The sequence below is a fragment of the Sinohyriopsis cumingii genome, chromosome 10 (genome assembly GCF_028554795.1).
Source record: "Sinohyriopsis cumingii isolate HCF-2022 chromosome 10, ASM2855479v2, whole genome shotgun sequence".
NCBI lineage: Eukaryota > Metazoa > Mollusca > Bivalvia > Unionida > Unionidae > Sinohyriopsis > Sinohyriopsis cumingii.
In genome coordinates, this window is record NC_142970.1 from 72,528,010 (window position 1) to 72,546,179 (window position 18,170).

The window sequence follows — 18,170 nt, forward strand, 5'->3', positions numbered from 1 at the left end:
ATTACAACTGAAATAGAACAAAGACATTGATTGGTAGTTTGAAGGCATTCACATTGTGCTTATTTAATAAATACAGAACTTTCATTTTCTTGTTTCCATAGTTTGCATTTTTTTAAAATAGTATACCTGTAGTTAAAATCATGAACAAGATATTTGTAAATGGTAGATAGATGTCTTCATAGAAAAAAGGAATTCTATTAGACGAATAAAGACAGACATGTATAAAAATTGATGGTTTTGTAAATGGCCAGATTTTAAGTTACGATGATGTTTAGGTGGAAAAAAAATTGAAAAATCAAGAAAGAACAAAACTTTATTTTCTTAATTTTAGTCAGGTTGTAATACATTATAACATTTTTATTTATCTACATTTTCACTGAAAGATCAATTGATCAAGCAGATTTTTATCAATTCCACTGAGTAAACAAGGTAAAACTGAGTTTTTCAGTGTAATATTCCATCGTCAATAAATTAGCTCTTTGCTTTTCTACTGGGAGGGGGTTGTTGTGTCCACCGAGATATCTGCTTTAACTTTCACTTTATTCAGTATTCACCTTGAAATTGGCAACATGCATCTAAACTATCTCTGACAAGCCAACTAAAAAGAATGATTTGAGAACACTTATTTTGCTACATTTAATTACTTTCCAAACAGTATGTATTGTTCTCCTGCAATAATTATGTAAACAATCAAAGACAACTTTGCTTGTATATTTTCAAGTGGCTAATCCTCAGAGAAAGTGTCTTTTACTTCCAAAAACATATGTCAAAGAGATCCTAATATCACCTAGTCAATTTGAAATCAGTGCCATGGATCAAAAACATTTTTTATTTAACAAACTAAATCGCCAGAGTTGGCAATCTTTACACATTTGGAGCTCAATAACTGCTGGTGTTTAGGTTAGGTTAGGACTTGAAAATTTGCAAATCCTGTATATATACAAATATTTAGATTAAAATTTGACTGATAACTAAAAGTATAAATAATTGATCATTAATTAACTTTTCAAGTTTGCTTTAAATAGTACATTCACATTATTATGTCAGTTTCAGTAAATGCACAACTGACCTTGACACTGACCTCAAAGAGACTGTCAATATATTATGTGAATATAAATAATTGATACATAAAACATCTGTGGGAAGTTTTGTATTTGAAAAATTTCATACATATAAAAATGAAATAAAGGTGCTGATACAATAATATAAATGTTTGCCCAGTAACTTTACAGGAGTCTTAAGAGATTGTAGATTTCATTATGGTAAACTTATGTGACCTAACTATGAAAGAGTACAATTTCAATTGTATTTGCTTGTTTTAGTTTTATTAATCTCAAAGGATAATCCCTTTGACAAAATAAATGTTTAGAATATATTTTATGTAAATAATGACTCTCTTGAGTAATGACACTTATCATAAAAAGTTATGTTTTCTCCATTCTAGGAATGTTTGCTATAAAGACTGACCATGCTGCTGACCAAAGAAGACAGAGTCCTGGCTGGATGACATGGGGGGTATTTACGTTGAACCTTGCATGGCTTGGCTTTGCTGATGTTCACTCAGGGATAGATTATTACAATGTCACTGTGGGAAGCACATACATGGGACGAGACTTAAATCAGGTATTCATAAAAATCAGTGCCCAGCAGTAACAGTGATACATCAAGCATTCAGTGATTTATGTGCCCAGCAGTAACAGTGATACATGAATCATTAAGTTGTCTAAATGCCCATCAGCAACAGTGACACATTATTCATTAAGTGGTTTATGTGTCCATCAGTAACAATGATACATCAGTCATTAGTTGGTTTATGTACCCAGCGGTATAAGTGATGCATCAATCTTTAAGTTGTTTAAGTGCCCCGCAGTAATAGTGATACATCAATCATTTAGTGGTTTAAGTGCCCAACAGTGTCAATCATTAAGTGGCGTAAGTGCCCAGCAGTAACATTAATACATCAAGCATTAAGTTGTTCAAGTGCCCAGCAGTAACAGTGATACATCAATCATTAGGTGGTTTAAGTGCCCAGCAGTAACAGTGATACATTAACCATTAAGTGGTTTAAGTGCCTAGCAGTAACAGTGATACAGCAAATATTCAGTGATTTAAGTGCCTAGCAGTAACAGTGATACAGCAAATATTCAGTGATTTAAGTGCCTAGCAGTAACAGTTATACATCAAGTATTCAGTGGTTTAAGTGCCTAGCAGTAACAGTGATACATCAAGCATTCAATGGTTTAAGTGCTCCACAGTAACAGTGATACATCAACCATTCAATGGTTTAAGTGCTCCACAGTAACAGTGATACATCAACCATTCAATGGTTTATATGCCCAGCAGTAACAGTGATACATCAATCATTGTTTAAGTGCCCATCAGTAACAGTGATACCTCAAGCATTCAGTGGTTTAAGTGAAACTTAAATGAAACTTACTGCTCTCTTTCAACACTTATTAGGACTCTTTCAGCACACAAAGTTCCTTTAATAATTAAGTAGCCATAGGGTGACCTACTTGATGAAGATTAAAAAAGTGAACTAAAATTAATGATCTGCTTCAGTCTCATTTCAGCTATTGAAATTTACTAATCAGTGTGTTTTCTGAATGAGTTCATTATACATGTATATTGTTTAGCAATAAATTCACTGATAAAGGGCATCAGGGTAACCTTTCTTTTATATTTTTGTGAAATATATTTTCAGCTATTTATTTGACCCACCCTCAATACTCTGGACTCCAGTTCACCTTCATTCATGAAAATTGGTATTTGTCTGTAGTAAATTGCCCGTACCAAAACTTGGTCTATGCAGCCTTATTTTAACTCTTGAGTGACTTTTTTTCAACCTTTTTTTCTGCACCCATAGTATACTGAATCCTATTTCACCTGATGTCATCCAGATTGGTATGTTGATGCATCTCAGTGAGAGTAACAAAGTAGGCCACTATTGCCTAATTTTCAATTCGAGAAAATTTTGTTTTCAGCCTTTGATTTGTCATGTTCATAATTTTTGTGTTTATTTTTTCTACAGACATAAACATTGGTTTGTTGATGCATTGTAAGAAGATTAACTCACTCATTCAAAAACTTGGTTACTGTGACCTCATTGTCATTTCAGCCATTTTTATTCGGTATGTTAGACCCTTCTGCATCCAGACATGAAAACTAGTATGTGCTTGCATTTCATTGATGGTAGCTTAACAAGACCAAAAGTTATTTTTACATTAGAGTGAAATATATTTTTAGCTATTCATTGGTCACACTGTCAATATATTGGGCCCTATTTCATTTACACATTAAATTGGTATGTGCATACATACATCACTGGGAAAGTTATTTAGCCATACCAAAAAAACATGACTCTTACCTGATGTTTTATGCCTGAGTGACTTTTATATTTTTCAGACACTTATCCATAATATCTTCAAAACATTGCACACTTTCATTCACACTCATTTACACATTCATATCATGATGTCTGTCAAGGAGAATAACTAAACCATACCATGTGACCTACCCTGGATAAACAATGAAATTAAAAATCTCATTAGACAAGAAAAGCAACATTACAATAGATCAAAACACATGCAGAACAACACACTTGTTGTTATATCATCAAAAAAGAAATAAAATTTATAAATTAAATACATTAATCTAAATATTCCCCCAATGAGTGCTTGGCTGACAAATTAAATTGTTAAGTTAAGTTTAAGGGGTGGCAAAAACTTGTTAAAGAGATCCAGAGAAATTCCAAGAAGAAATTTTTTGATTCATTGATTATAAATGGGGCTAATTTACAGATAATGGACAGGAAGCTAAAATATTTAATTGTTTCTTTTGCATACAGTCTAGAATACAAAAATTGATAATATAACACAATGACAACTTGCTGAACTAGATGTACATAAATTGCCGCAACCCACTATCTCTTGTATCAACATCAGTAAAGACAATGTAAAAGCGTTATTATGGGTTTAAATCAATCCAAAGTCACTGTATGGTCCAGACTTACTGCATCCCAGGTTACTTAAAATAATTGCATATTTAATTAAGTATCCACTGTGTCAGATTTATAACATTTCTCTTACTAGCTCAAGATTTCCAGATTCTTGGAAACAGCAGATGTGGTCCCATTATATTAAAAAGTATGTACAACAAAACGTTTCAAACTATTGCTCAATATCACTCCTTTATGTTTTGTCCATGATTTGGAAAAGTGTATCTACAAATTATTGGCATAATTATATGGTTCAACATAATTTGATTTCACCTAATCAATTAGGCTTTACAATTGGTGACTCTACAACAAAACATTATTAGATATTTATAATACAATTTGTTTGGTTGTAGACCCAGGAAAGGAAGTTAACACTGTTGTCTTTGACACAAGTAAAGTGTTTACTCATGTTTAGCTTTCCAGATTACGGTTTTTATTAAACTTAAGATGATTTTCTTTCAATGTAGTTTACTGCTACCATCTGAATAATCTTTCCAATGGGAAAAAAGCCCCAAACTGATAAACATATTTACTGATAATTCTGTTATTAGTAACTGTGAACACATATGTATACATCTATTTATAGATCCTACTTAATTTTACATTCTTAACATCTTACAATAGACTCTATGCCATACACCAAATCCAACTATAGATAATCACTGCAATGTACAATCATGAATGAAAATTACCTAAATTATAGATAAAATCAAGTATCCTGAGTTACAAAATTAAGAAGAATTCCAGCATAAGCACTTAGTCATTATATTGTCCTGTACTGCTGCATGGCAAGCTGTGCATCATAATTTGTTAATTAAAATGAATAAGTAATCCATCCATTCATAATTTTAAAATTTACCTGAATAAGGACAAACGTAAAATTCTACCTATTATTTTGTTGGTGATTGGGTGGATCAAGTTCAGCATACATAATTGAAAACCAAATATAGTAGCTTAAATAATGATTTATATCTAAATCATGTTTCTAACAATATTTGCTGCACATGTGGACAAGCAGAAACAGCTGAACACTATTTTCGAATGTAAAAATTATACAACTCTGAGACATTTTGTTTTTTTCACATTGCTGACCTGACTTACAATTAAGATATGATTCATCAATCCAATATATTCTGACACAATTAACATGCAAATATTTATGGCAGTGCAAACATTCTTAAAATTATTGAAATGATTTTTAAGTTAACACACACGTCACAACCAAACATGTGATTTCATCTTTTTTACATTAAATGATCTTTGAAACAATTATATATAGTATAACTGAAACAGATTTGTAGAAGGTATTATGTATTTTGATATTATTATTATTATTATTGGTAATTATGTACATTTGAGACAGGCTTTATTTTAATTTCCTGACTGAAGTCCCAGACTTTCCAACTTAGAGAATGATTTTTAGAGCCTGCATTGCGTTGATTGCAGTGCTTGCTGTTCGAAAGGAAAGACAGCTTCATGTAGCACAGGATACTTGTTATTACTTACTGAGAAGAGTTCTAAAAACCTTTTTGGTACAGTTTTGTGAAAAGAATTGAAATTTTAATCTGGGTTAATTTCTAGGTTCCAGGAGAAGCAACCACACTGTATCATGTCAGCAGTACATCCATTGTCAAGTCCGAGGGTGCTGTCCAGACATTTTCCTTTGAAATTACACCAGTTGTGTCACATGAACTGATCTACATAGCAGTTTGGGCTGTGAATAAGGTTGGTCAATTGATATAGCATTATGTTCATTCATAATTTTTATGACTTTTTTTGTTGCATCAGAACATTCAAATCATATTATTACATCTACTGAGGCCTGTATATACTAAACCAAATTTTTAATTAGCTCAATTTTTGTGTATTGTAAAGTGCCAATTTTAGTCAAAATGTAAATTTTATGATGTAATTTGAACCCAGATTGGTTTATATGAATACATTTCATTGGTTAAAAAATATGATTGGTTGTTGTTGTGGGGTTTAACACCGATTTTTCAGCACATGATGGGCTATACATGGCGGCCAGTATTAATGGTGGAGGAAGAACCCGGGAAAGCCCCGGAAAGAACCACCGACCCACGAGAAGCTACTGGCATGCTTTCTCAAATATCTACATTGGCTGAATCCGAGACTCAAACCCACAAATATGATTGGTTTATATGAATACATTTCATTGGTTAAATAATATGATCGGTTTATAGGAATACATTTCATTGGTTAAATTATATCATTGGTTTATACATATGACTATCACCAAAATAACATTATAGGATTAAAACTAGATATTTTGAAATGATTTAAAGCTTTTCAAAAAGCAGTAAACTAGTTTTATTTGAAATCATTTATTGAAAAGAAAAGTATTCAGGACCTGAAGTGTTTGGTACTTGGACAAACAGAAGTAGATGGAACTGGTGACTGATTAAAATTAATCGAATGCATTTTATTATTTCTCAGATTTCTTTATATTATTTATTTTTATTCTTCAATAGGTGGGAATGTCCAGCCCCGTTCTTCATCAAGCCTTCCGCCTTGTGTTTGGTGGGGTTATGGAACTTGTACGGAGATGTTCATCTATCTCTTGTGTTGGCCATTGTGTTTGTGCACCGGAGGATGAAGTTTGTAGTAACCCTCGACCCTGCACTGATAAGTCAGCATGTAGGTTATCTCTCTTTGAAAGCATTGTTACTAATTCTTGGTTTGAGTTACAGTTTACTGTCTGTCACCAAGAGTGGACTTTTGTATTTGTACAATGTAATCAAGATCTTCAATTCTTACTGTCTGACCATTCTTTTGTCATCCTAGATTTCTTAATTCTCTCCATCCTTTTGCCATCCTAGATTTCTTACTGTCTGTCCATCTTTTTTCCATCCAAGATTTCTTACTGTCTGTCCATACTTTTGCCATCCTAGAGTTATTATGATCTGTCCATTCTTTTGCCATCCTAGATTTCTTCTGTCTGTCCATTCTTTTGCCGTCCTAGATTTCTTCTGTTTGCCATCCTAGATTTCTTCTGTCTGTCCATCCTTTTGCCATCTTAGATTTCTTACTGTCTGTCCATCCTTTTGCCATCCTAGATTTCTTACTGTCCATCTTTTTGCCATCCTAGATTTCTTCTGTCTGTCCATCCTTTTGCCATCCTAGATTTCTTCTGTCTGTCCATCCTTTTGCCATCCAAGATTTCTTCTGTCTGTCGATCCTTTTGCCATCCTAGATTTCTTACTGTCTGTCCATCTTTTTGCCATCCTAGATTTCTTACTGTCTGTCCATCCTTTTGCCATCCTAGATTTATTATGATCTGTCCATTCTTTTGCCATCCTAGATTTCTTCTGTCTGTCCATCCTTTTGCCATCCTAGATTTCTTCTGTCTGTCCATCCTTTTGCCATCCTAGATTTCTTCTGTCTGTCCATCCTTTTGCCATCCTAGATTTCTTACTGTCAGTTCATCTTTTGCCATCCTAGATTTCTTCTGTCTGTCCATCCTTTTGCCATCCTAGATTTCTTACTGTCTGTCCATCCTTTTGCCATCCTAGATTTCTTACTGTCAGTCCATCTTTTTGCCGTCCTAGATTTCTTCTGTCTGTCCATCTTTTTGCCATCCTAGATTTCTTACTGTCTGTCCATCCTTGTGCCATCCTAGATTTCTTACTGTCTGTCCATCCTTTTGCCATCCTTGATTTATTATGATCTGTCCATTCTTTTTGCCATCCTAGATTTCTTCTGTCTGTCCATCCTTTTGCCATCCTAGATTTCTTCTGTCTCTCCATCCTTTTGCCATCCTAGATTTCTTGTCTGTCCATCCTTTTGCCATCCTAGATTTCTTACTGTCAGTCCATCTTTTTGCCATCCTAGATTTCTTCTGTCTGTCCATTCTTTTGCCATCCTAGATTTCTTCTGTCTGTTCATTCTTTTGCCATCCTAGATTTCTTATGATCTGTCCATCCTTTTGCCATCCTAGATTTCTTCTGTCTGTCCATTCTTTTGCCATCCTAGATTTCTTTTGTCTGTCCATTCTTTTGCCATCCTAGATTTCTTCTGTCTGTCCATCTTTTGCCATCCTAGATTTCTTCTCTCTGTCCATCCTTTTGCCATCTTAGATTTTTTACTGTCTGTTGTTCTGCCATCCTAAGTAACTCATTAGCAAGAAACACTACTTCCTCATCTTTTGATGGATTACCATGTTATATAACTAGTCCCAGTTTTTTGATGGATTGCCATGTAGTATAACTAGTCCCAGTCTTTTTTAATGGATTACCAAGTAGTATAACTAGTTGCAACTAATTACAGTTTTTTTATGGATTGCAATGTAGTATAACTAGTCCCTCTGTTTTCAATGGATCACAATGTAATGCATCTAGTCACACAGTGTTTGATGGATTGTCATGTAATACAACTAGTTCCAGTTTTTGATGGATTGCCATATAGTACAACTAGTCCCACAGTTTTTGATGGATTGCCATTTAGTACTAGTCCCTCTATTTTTGATAGATTACCATATAGTACAACTAATCCCACAGTTTTTGATGGATTGCCATATAGTACAACTAGTCCCACACTATTTGATTGATTGTCATGTAGTACTAGTTCCTCAGTTTTCGATGGATTGTCAATTAGTACGACCAGTTCATCAGTTTTTGATTGATTGCAATATATTACATCAATTTCCTCAGTTTTTGATGGATTGTCATATAGTAAAGCTAGTTCCTCAGTTTTTGATTGATTGTCATATAGTAAAGCTAGTTCCTCAGTTTTTGATTGATTGCAATATATTACATCAAGTTCCTCAGTTTTTGATGGATTGTCATATAGTAAAGCTAGTTCCTCAGTTTTTGATGGATTGTCATATAGTAAAGCTAGTTCCTCAGTTTTTGATGGATTGTCATATAGTAAAGCTAGTTCCTCAGTTTTTGATGGATTGCAATTTGGTAAGCATTATGGACATCAGCAGCCAAAGAAATACTTTTGCTCCAATAATTGTTATTTTAAATAACCAACAATGCATAGGTACAGTATAAACTTTATTGTAAATATAAATAATCTTTGGCATAATGGGGGCCAATCCTGTCACAGCACACTGCACCAGCTGAGCTCTGAATTATTTATGTGGGAAACCTCAGGAAGAGAGACTCTGAGGAGTTTGTAGGGTTGTGACGAGTGTCCAACACCTGTATATGGAGCTGCAAAGGGCTGATCCAAGGTATAAAGGGACACTGATAACCGAAACTCAATAAGTCTGATCCTGAGGATTGCTATAATAACAAACATCAGCCGATTACTCCATGCATACACCATAGGAAGCGGGTATAAAGTATACATGGGCACCATAGTTGAGTACATTTAAGTACTGACACAAATAGAGGGTCAGAAGCAAAGCTGTAAATGCATGAAACTTGGCAGTGGCAGTACCTCAGGAAGGGAGACTTGGGGAGTTTGTAGGGTTGTGAAGAATGTCCGACACCTGCATGTGGAGCCGCAAGGGGCTGATGCGAGGTATATAGGGACACTAATAACCAAAACTTGATGAGTCTGATCCTGAGGACAGCCATGCAAATAACATTGGCCTATTTGACAAAGGGTCCCTAGAACAGAGCTGGAATGGTAAGTTATGCAAGAAATGTCCCAAATAAACAACAAAGTGGAAGGAGGGGAGGCGGGTGGTTCTTTCTGCAAATAATGTTAAAAATTAAATGCAGCATCAGTTCTGAAAGGGATGCATCTCTACAGGTGTATCAGTTATATGAATGATGCCTACCTGACACAATGTTTGGTCACATGCTTTAATTCAGTCATCTGATTGGTTCAACATGACAATGTATTGAAATTTAGTTACTAGCTTATTAACATATATTGGCTGCAATGACATCATGTCTGGACAGAGAACCATAGAAGACAAAGAGGGGCCCAGCAAGGAGCCAGAGAAGGATGCACTGTGTATTACTTCAACTACATTTAACCAATTAAATTATAATATGAGAGTTATAGCCCTTTTTGACTCGCAGCTGAATGAAGTATAATAATGAATATATGGAAATCTACTAGTCTCACACTTTTCAGTGATAAATGTTCCCATACAAAATTTTCCACATGGATTGGATATGGAATCAATACGTAATTTTACAGAAATATCCATATGGTCATTTTTATTCTATTGTTGAAGCACTCTTCTGGATTTCAGTGTATCCATATGGAAATGTTATGGATTCTGTACATACTCTGTATGGAAAATCTCATGGAATATGCTAATTTGTCCATGAGATCTGTAGGTTGTCCTTATGGAATAAAATTAAAATTCCATATGGAATTTGGCAATTAATCCATATGAAATTTTTGAATAATCCATATGGAATTTGGCAATACTCCATATGGAATTGGCAAATATACCATATGGAATTTGTAAATGGTCCATATAGAATTTGTAAATAGTTCATATGGAATTTGGTAATTGTTGTTGTTGTTGTTGTTGTATGGTTTAATGCCATTTTTCAGTACAAGATAGACTACACATGGCGGCCAGTATTGATGGTGGAGGAAGAACCTGGGAAAACTCCAGAAAGAACCACCGACCCACAAGAAGCTACTGGCAAGCTTTCTCACATACCCACATTGGCGAATTTGGTAATAGTTCATCCCATATGAAATTTTCCAGGCATACTTAAGGTGGATTTCAGACAGTTTTTTTTTTTAAGTGCTTTCTGTCTAAACCATTAAAAAAATCTGCTTCAGATTTCAGTTAAACTGCCTAATGATTCTTAGACATTATTGGGAATTAATGATAAATATTCACGATAATTTTTAAAATGGATCATAAATTTTATTTTGACAGACATTATCAAATAAGATTTAGGATTTTTTTTTGTCCTCATTTTCTTTCTCACATACAAAACCTAATCCATGATGGCATCACTTGAGTCTTTTTCATTCCACTGAAAAGTCTGGTGAGATTTCACAAATATTTGACTAAACCTTTTGTGAGATTTCACTAAAATTTGATCAATATAGTATTTTACAGAAGTTTCAGAAGTTTTTCATACATTTCAGAAGGTTTCAGATTAATAATGAATATGAATTAAACAGGACTTTATTAACCAAGGTGATATTAAGTTTGCTTGATTTTTTTTAACATATTTTGTAATTATATGACATCCAAGGCAAGAGATATGGGAGTTACTAATAATAATAATAATAATAATAATGACTTTATTTAGAGAAGGTAACTTAATTAATTACAGAACTAATCTACTTGGAGGCCTTCTATCTGTTATTTACAATATATACAGTACATGATGTGAACCATCATCTGCCTTTACTAAGCTTTGTGGGCCCCGAGTGGCCTAAAGCGCTCACCGTTACAGATCACTGCCATCTCACCTCTGTCTGTGTCGGTTCAAGTCTTGGATTCGACTAATGTGGTTATGTGAGATAGCTTGCCAGTAGCTTCTCGTGGGTCGCTGGTTCTTTCCGGGGGTTTTCCAGGTTCTTCCTCCACCATTAATACTGGCCACCATGTATAGCCTATCTTGTGCTGAAAAATGGCGTTAAACCCTACAACAACAACAACAACAACTAAGCTTTGTGGATGGTTTGCAGTTGGTTTAAGAGCAAATCACATTGGAGTCAAAAGGCCTGAAGGCAAGGTCACTCTGAAAGTAACTGCACTATAACATTAGTTCAACATGACATAATCTCAACCAGACTTTGTAAATGACTTTCACTTGGGGTAAGGAAAAAGACTGTTTATTTTGGGTTTAAAAGGTCATATTAACTAACAGAAAAGGAATGGTCTAGGCACATCAATTTTTACATCACAAACCTGACCTTGTAGATTTAATTGCATGCAAATAGGGTAAGAAAAAATCCTGTTGATTTGGGGTCAAAATGTCAAGGTCATCCTGACTTAAAGAAGAGGTATGGTTTCTGTGCAAAAATATAAGTTATTTACATAAAGTTAAACGTGGGGCAGACATGTAATGTGACATTCAAAGTACTCTTCATATGGTATCTGTTAGTCTTAGTTGTTATACTTTAATCTGCAATGATTTGTTTATTATCAGTCTCTGGTCATAGTTTACTTCTCAGTTCTGTCACATGTATAGAAATAAATTTAAATAATGATACATATTTTAATCTGTAATGATTTGTTCCATATCAGTGAAGAAGACAGAAATTAAAGTGATGGATGTGAGAAACCTTCGATTTGAAGATAATGAAGAGAATGTGACCTATGTTGCTACGGATACTGTCCTGGCAGCCAAATGGAGGCTGAATAGAGCAAATGTAGATAACCCTATTTGGTAAGTCCATATGTGTCTGTAGTGTAGTCTATACAGCCTATTTGGTAAGTGCACGTGTCGATAGCGTAGTCTATACAGCCTATTTGGTAAGTCCATATGTGTCTGTAGTGTAGTCTATACAGCCTATTTGGTAAGTGCATATGTGTCTATAGTGTAGTCTATACAGCCTATTTGGTAAGTGCATATGTGTCTGTAGTGTAGTTTATACAGCCTATTTGGTAAATCCATATGTGTCTATAGTGTAGTATATACAGCCTATTTGATAAGTCCATATGTGTCTGTAGTGTAGTCTATACACCCTATTTGGTAAGTGCATATGTGTCTATAGTGTAATCTTTACAGCCTATTTGGTAAGTGCATATGTGTCTATAGTGTAATCTATACAGTCTATTTGGTAAGACCGCTCCGGTGGCCTAGTGGTTAGAGCATCTGCCTCAGATGCGGGAGGTCGTGGGTTTGATCTCCAGCTGAGTCATACCAAAGACTTACAAAAATGGTACTAACAGCTGCCTCGCTTGGCGCTCAGCATTAAGAGGTTAGTGTTAGGACTGGTCGGCCCGGTGTCAGGATAATGTGACTGGGTGGGACATCATGCTACATGTCTGCGGCATGATGCCCCAGTGCTAGACATCACTATAAACTGCCACATTGCAGATATCATAGCGATATGACTGAAAAATTGTTAAAGCTATGTTAAAAATCAAAATCACATCACATCACACAGCCTATTTGGTAAGTGCATATGTGTCTATAGTGTAGTCTATACAGCCTATTTGGTAAGTGCATATGTGTCTATAGTGTAGTCTATACAGCCTATTTGATAAGTCCATACATGTCTGTAATGTAGTCTATACAGCCTATTTGGTAAGTCCATATGTGTCTATAGTGTAGTCTATACAGCCTATTTGGTAAGTCCATATGTGTCTATATTGTAGTCTATACAGCTTATTTGGTAAGTGCATATGTGTCTATAGTGTAGTCTATACAGCCTATTTGATAAGTCCATACATGTCTAATGTAGTCTATACAGCCTATTTGGTAAGTCCATATGTGTCTATAGTGTAGTCTATACAGCCTATTTGGTAAGTGCATATATGTCTGTAGTGTAGTCTATACAGCCTATTTGGTGAGTGCATATATGTCTATAGTGTAGTCTATACAGCCTATTTGGTAAGTCCATATGTGTCTATAATGTAGTCTATACAGCCTATTTGGTAAGTCCATATGTGTCTATAGTGTAGTCTATACAGTCAGCCTATTTGGTAAGTCCATATGTGTCTATAGTGTAGTCTATACAGCCTATTTGGTAAGTGCATCTATGTCTGTAGTGTGGTCTATACAGCTGTGTACAGCAAATGTAGATAAGCCTATTTGGTAAGTCCATATATGCCTATAGTGTAGTCTATACAGCTGATTTGGTTAGTCTATATATGTCTGTAGTGTGGTCTATACAGCTGTGTACAGCAAACATATTTGGTAAGTCCATATATGTCTATAGTGTAGTCTATACAGCTGATTTGGTTAGTCAATATGTCTATAGTGTGGTCTATACAGCTGTGTACAGCAAACATAGGTAAGACAAAATAGTAATTCCATTAAGTCTATAGCATAGTCTATACAACTGTGTACAGCAAATGTAGATAAGCCTTCTGGTAAGTCCATGTATGTCTGTATTGTACTGACCTATAAATTGGCACTGACAAATTCTTTGCTTTTGCATCAAATCACAAGTTTGAAATTAAGTTGAACAAATGATGTATGCCCTGGTCTGCAGCAAACACTGCCGACTGAAAGTTGCTAGTGTGTTCAACCCATATTAACATACAGTACTCCATCACTATAAATCACCTCACTATAACACTGCATTATTCCCTCCCTATAAAACACCTCATCACAACCTGTATCTTTCTTTCGCATTCCCTCACCATCAAGCAACACACTATAACACTATATTCAGTATTCCCTCACTCTCAAGCACCTCGTTACAACCTGTGTCTATATTCAGTATTCCCTCACTATCAAGTGCTCCATTACAACCTGGCTATACTGTTATACCCTGGGCAGTGTTATCTTGAGAGACTGTACTGTTATACCCTGGGCAGTGTTATTTTGAGAGGCTGTACTGTTATACCCTGGGCAGTGTCATTTTGAGAGACTGTACTGTTACACCCTGGACAGTGTTATCTTGAGAGACTGTACTGTTATACCCTGGGCAGTGTTATTTTGAGAGACTGTACTGTTATACCCTGGGCAGTGTTATTTTGAGAGACTGTACTGTTATACCCGGGGCAGTGTTATTTTGAGAGACTGTACTGTTATACCCTGTGCAGTGTTATTTTGAGAGACTATAGTGTTTTTATTAAAATCACAAGCTGAATAAACAGGATAAGATCTGCAGGTGCATCATGCAATATATTGGTACATAAGTCTTGATGCAGTTAGATAGGACAGCATTCTCTAGTTATCTTAAAGTCTTGTAAAGTTTGGTGGTAGCTTTTTTTGGCCATAGTTAAGTTTCATCAAATATTTTTTACAGGAAGGACAACTCATTTTGATCCACATTTTAAAAATTATGTCTTTAGTAGTTCAGTCATTTGGTTATTTATCAGTAGAAAACTTTTCCACTTATTTTATTTTATTTATGTTTTGAAAATCATCAGGTATGAGTGGAGCGTTGGCTATGAATATGCAAGTGACCCCCAGGGTATCTTCAATGTATTATCTGATCGTGTTTGGCACGATGTTGGTCAACGGACAAGTGTGGTGTTTTCCATAACCAGGGGTGAGTATGCTAATTTTTTTCCTCAATATGATTTTGTCAAATCAAGCAAAATGTGCAACATAGGTATCAATATTTTGAATAGAAAATCCATGCATCATCGTAAAATGTCTGGCTCATTAGGCTGTTAGGTTAAGTTATTGGTCAGATGTGTTACCTGTCTTGATCTACAGACTATTTCTTATCCAGTTTGTTTAAAGCTTGTAAATTGGTTTAAATCATGTATAACTTGGACAAGCTTAATTATGAGCAAGAGACTATATATATATGTGTGTGTGTGTATATATATATATATATATAAAGCCTTTATCAGTGGATTGAATGTATATTAATTAAGCCTTTATCAGTGGATTGAATGTATATTAATTAAGCCTTTATCAGTGGAGAAAATTTAATCAAGCCTTCATCTGTGGATAGAATTTTTTCTGACTTTGGTAAAAATGGTTGATATAACATTCAACATAAAAGATGTTATGTAGGGATGATTCTGCTTAATATTCAGCTTAAAAGATGTTATGTAGGGATGATTCTGCTTAGTGAAATGGTCAACTGTTAAGTTATGCTGCATAGGTCAAGTGAGTGGTATTAGGCCCACTTGGATAAGGTCAAGTGAGTGGTATTAGGCCCACTTGGATTAGGTCAAGCGAGTGGTATTAGGCCCACTTGGATTAGGTCAAGTGAGTGGTATTAGGCCCACTTGGATTAGGTCAAGTGAGTGGTATCAGACCCACATGGATTTCTATTAGGACTTTCCTCTTCAGTTACATTATATTGCTTGGCATCTAAGTCATATGTATTGATTCAACACATTTGTTAATTTATATGCTTGATATTCTTTCAGAATTGAATTTCAACTTAAATTTAAAACAAAGTCTGGATAATATTAATCTGAGTGCTTATTCTTAAATTTAGCACAAGCTAAAGGAAAACTTACTTGATGGTAAAGAAAGAATGCCAGATTTATGAGAGAGAACCTCTTTTTCTTTGAGATTTTTAACAATGAAATGAATTTTAAACAAGGAGTCCTGAAATTTTTTGTCTTTCGTTATTTATTTATGTGTTTCTTCTTTGCCTACAATATTTTGGCTTGTTTAATGGTAAGGCAAAGTGAGGTTATAGTATTGCCCTGATTCTGTCATGCATCATTTAGTATTTCCCAGCATGTGTCATGTATCATATAGAATTGCCCTGATTCTGTCATGCATCATTTAGTATTGCCCTGCATATGTCATGTATTATATAGAAGTAAGTTCCACTCATGTTAACAAGGTTATCTTGGACAAGTTCATTATTGGGATTTATTCAGATAGGAAAATCAAGATGATATCAAGTTTTGGAGATAGTTTACATAGCCTGTATTCTTACAATAACACATAAGCCTACTTAGTGAAATGGTCAGCTGTTTAGTTTCATAAGCCATGTGAGCAACAGCAGATCCACTTGGGTCACTTGTTTTGAAATGTAAGACTACTTTACCAGTGCCATGCTTCTAAAACCATTTAACTGTTTGAAACATAATGAACAAGTTCACTTTAATCTGTATTTTTGATTTGATTGCAGGTAAAAAACTTTCATATGGGATGAAGTTTTCAGTGTTTGTGAGGGCCTGGTATGCTGATGGGGTCTATGCCATATTTAAAAGTCCTGGAGTAATCATTGACACAGCACCACCAAAAACAACATCAATACAAGGGGCAGCAGTAAGTAATTGTAACTTGCCTGATAGTAACATTCACCTTGCCATTTACAGGTGAGAATCAAATTATCACTGAATCATATTATAGAGTTAAAAAGACTAGGCCTGATGTATACACTGACACATTTACAGGTGAGAAACAAATCAAAATAGAATCATACTGAAAACCTATACAAGTGCCTGATCCTGAATTTACACTTTTTACAAATGAGAGACAAATCAGCATAGAATCATACTGTATACCTCTACAAAGACCTGATCCTAAATTGACACTTTTACAGGTGAGAGCCAATTAACACAGAATCATTCTATACCTATTAGTTAAACAAATCTTATATATAAAGATTGACAAATTTACAGGTGAGAGACAAATTAACACTGAATCAGACAAAGGACATTGATTTCATCAAGAAGAAGACGACACTGTATGCAGAATGGGAGAACAAGTTTTTGTATACAACAGATAAAGTCAGCTACTTCAAGATCTACGTCAGCACCTCCCCTGGAGGTAAGCCTCATTAAACTCAAACACTATTAACGCTATGTTATAAACAAGGAGATGCAGGCATCTTAATTTATTTCCATCCATATACAAGCTAGGTGAGAAATAGCTTAATTGTGGGTTTGAAGGAAATGCATGTGTCAGTAGTGTTCGTCTCAGCACTCACTAGAGACTGGATGGTACTTTTGTCCAAAGTTCCTCCACTGGATTCTTTGAGTAAATTTTGGTCTGGACTGTATCTGATACAGTTTTCCTCAAGATATTTTTGTCATGATAGATACAGAAATGGCCATTATGTTTGGGATTGGCCATTTCATTGGGGGAAGGGGATGGGGATAACTTTTTCGACTTATAAAGGGGGCCTTGCAGGTAATGTAGCAGTAATAAATACCTCTTTCCAATATTTATGTTAATACTTTTTCAACACAAATCAAACATGTAAACATGAGCTTGTGCCTATTATTATCTATAAGTGCATCTATTTAATGACTGACATCATTGTTCAGTTAAAAGTTGTTATTTTAACAAGATTAAGATAACAAATAACAAGTTTGTCCTGATGTTATATACAGGTGGTGTTGTTATTTCAACAGACATGGTACACTCCATAATGACTTATGTCACAAAGAATTTTAAATGCTTTACCCTTGCTACTGTGCTTCATGAAGTAAAATTCCATCAACCGTGACTTTATACAATTTGTTTTGCTGGGCATTGCTTCCTTTTGCTGGGTGTTGCTTCCTTTTACTGGGCATTGCATCCTTTTGCTGAGCATTGCTTCATTTTGCTAGGTATTGCTTCCTTTTGCTGGGTATTGCTTCCTTTTGCTGATAGCTTATAGTTTCCTGAATCAAAAAAAATATGTTCTAAGATTTTGCCTTAATAGATTATATACACTTGAATGT

The 18,170-nt window shown here is 34.8% G+C and overlaps 1 protein-coding gene across 1 annotated transcript in view; it reads left to right on the plus strand.

Annotated features, from left to right (window-relative positions):
• The window catches only part of LOC149790379 (uncharacterized), a 202,385-nt gene that overhangs the window by 141,751 nt on the left and 42,464 nt on the right, over nt 1-18,170 (plus strand). Inside the window, exons 30-36 of the mRNA XM_089972427.1 lie at nt 1,445-1,623; nt 5,579-5,722; nt 6,490-6,655; nt 12,147-12,288; nt 14,949-15,070; nt 16,628-16,767; nt 17,124-17,271. Coding sequence (XP_089828553.1) covers nt 1,445-1,623; nt 5,579-5,722; nt 6,490-6,655; nt 12,147-12,288; nt 14,949-15,070; nt 16,628-16,767; nt 17,124-17,271 — 1,041 coding nt within the window. The remainder of the gene's footprint in view (nt 1-1,444; nt 1,624-5,578; nt 5,723-6,489; nt 6,656-12,146; nt 12,289-14,948; nt 15,071-16,627; nt 16,768-17,123; nt 17,272-18,170) is intronic.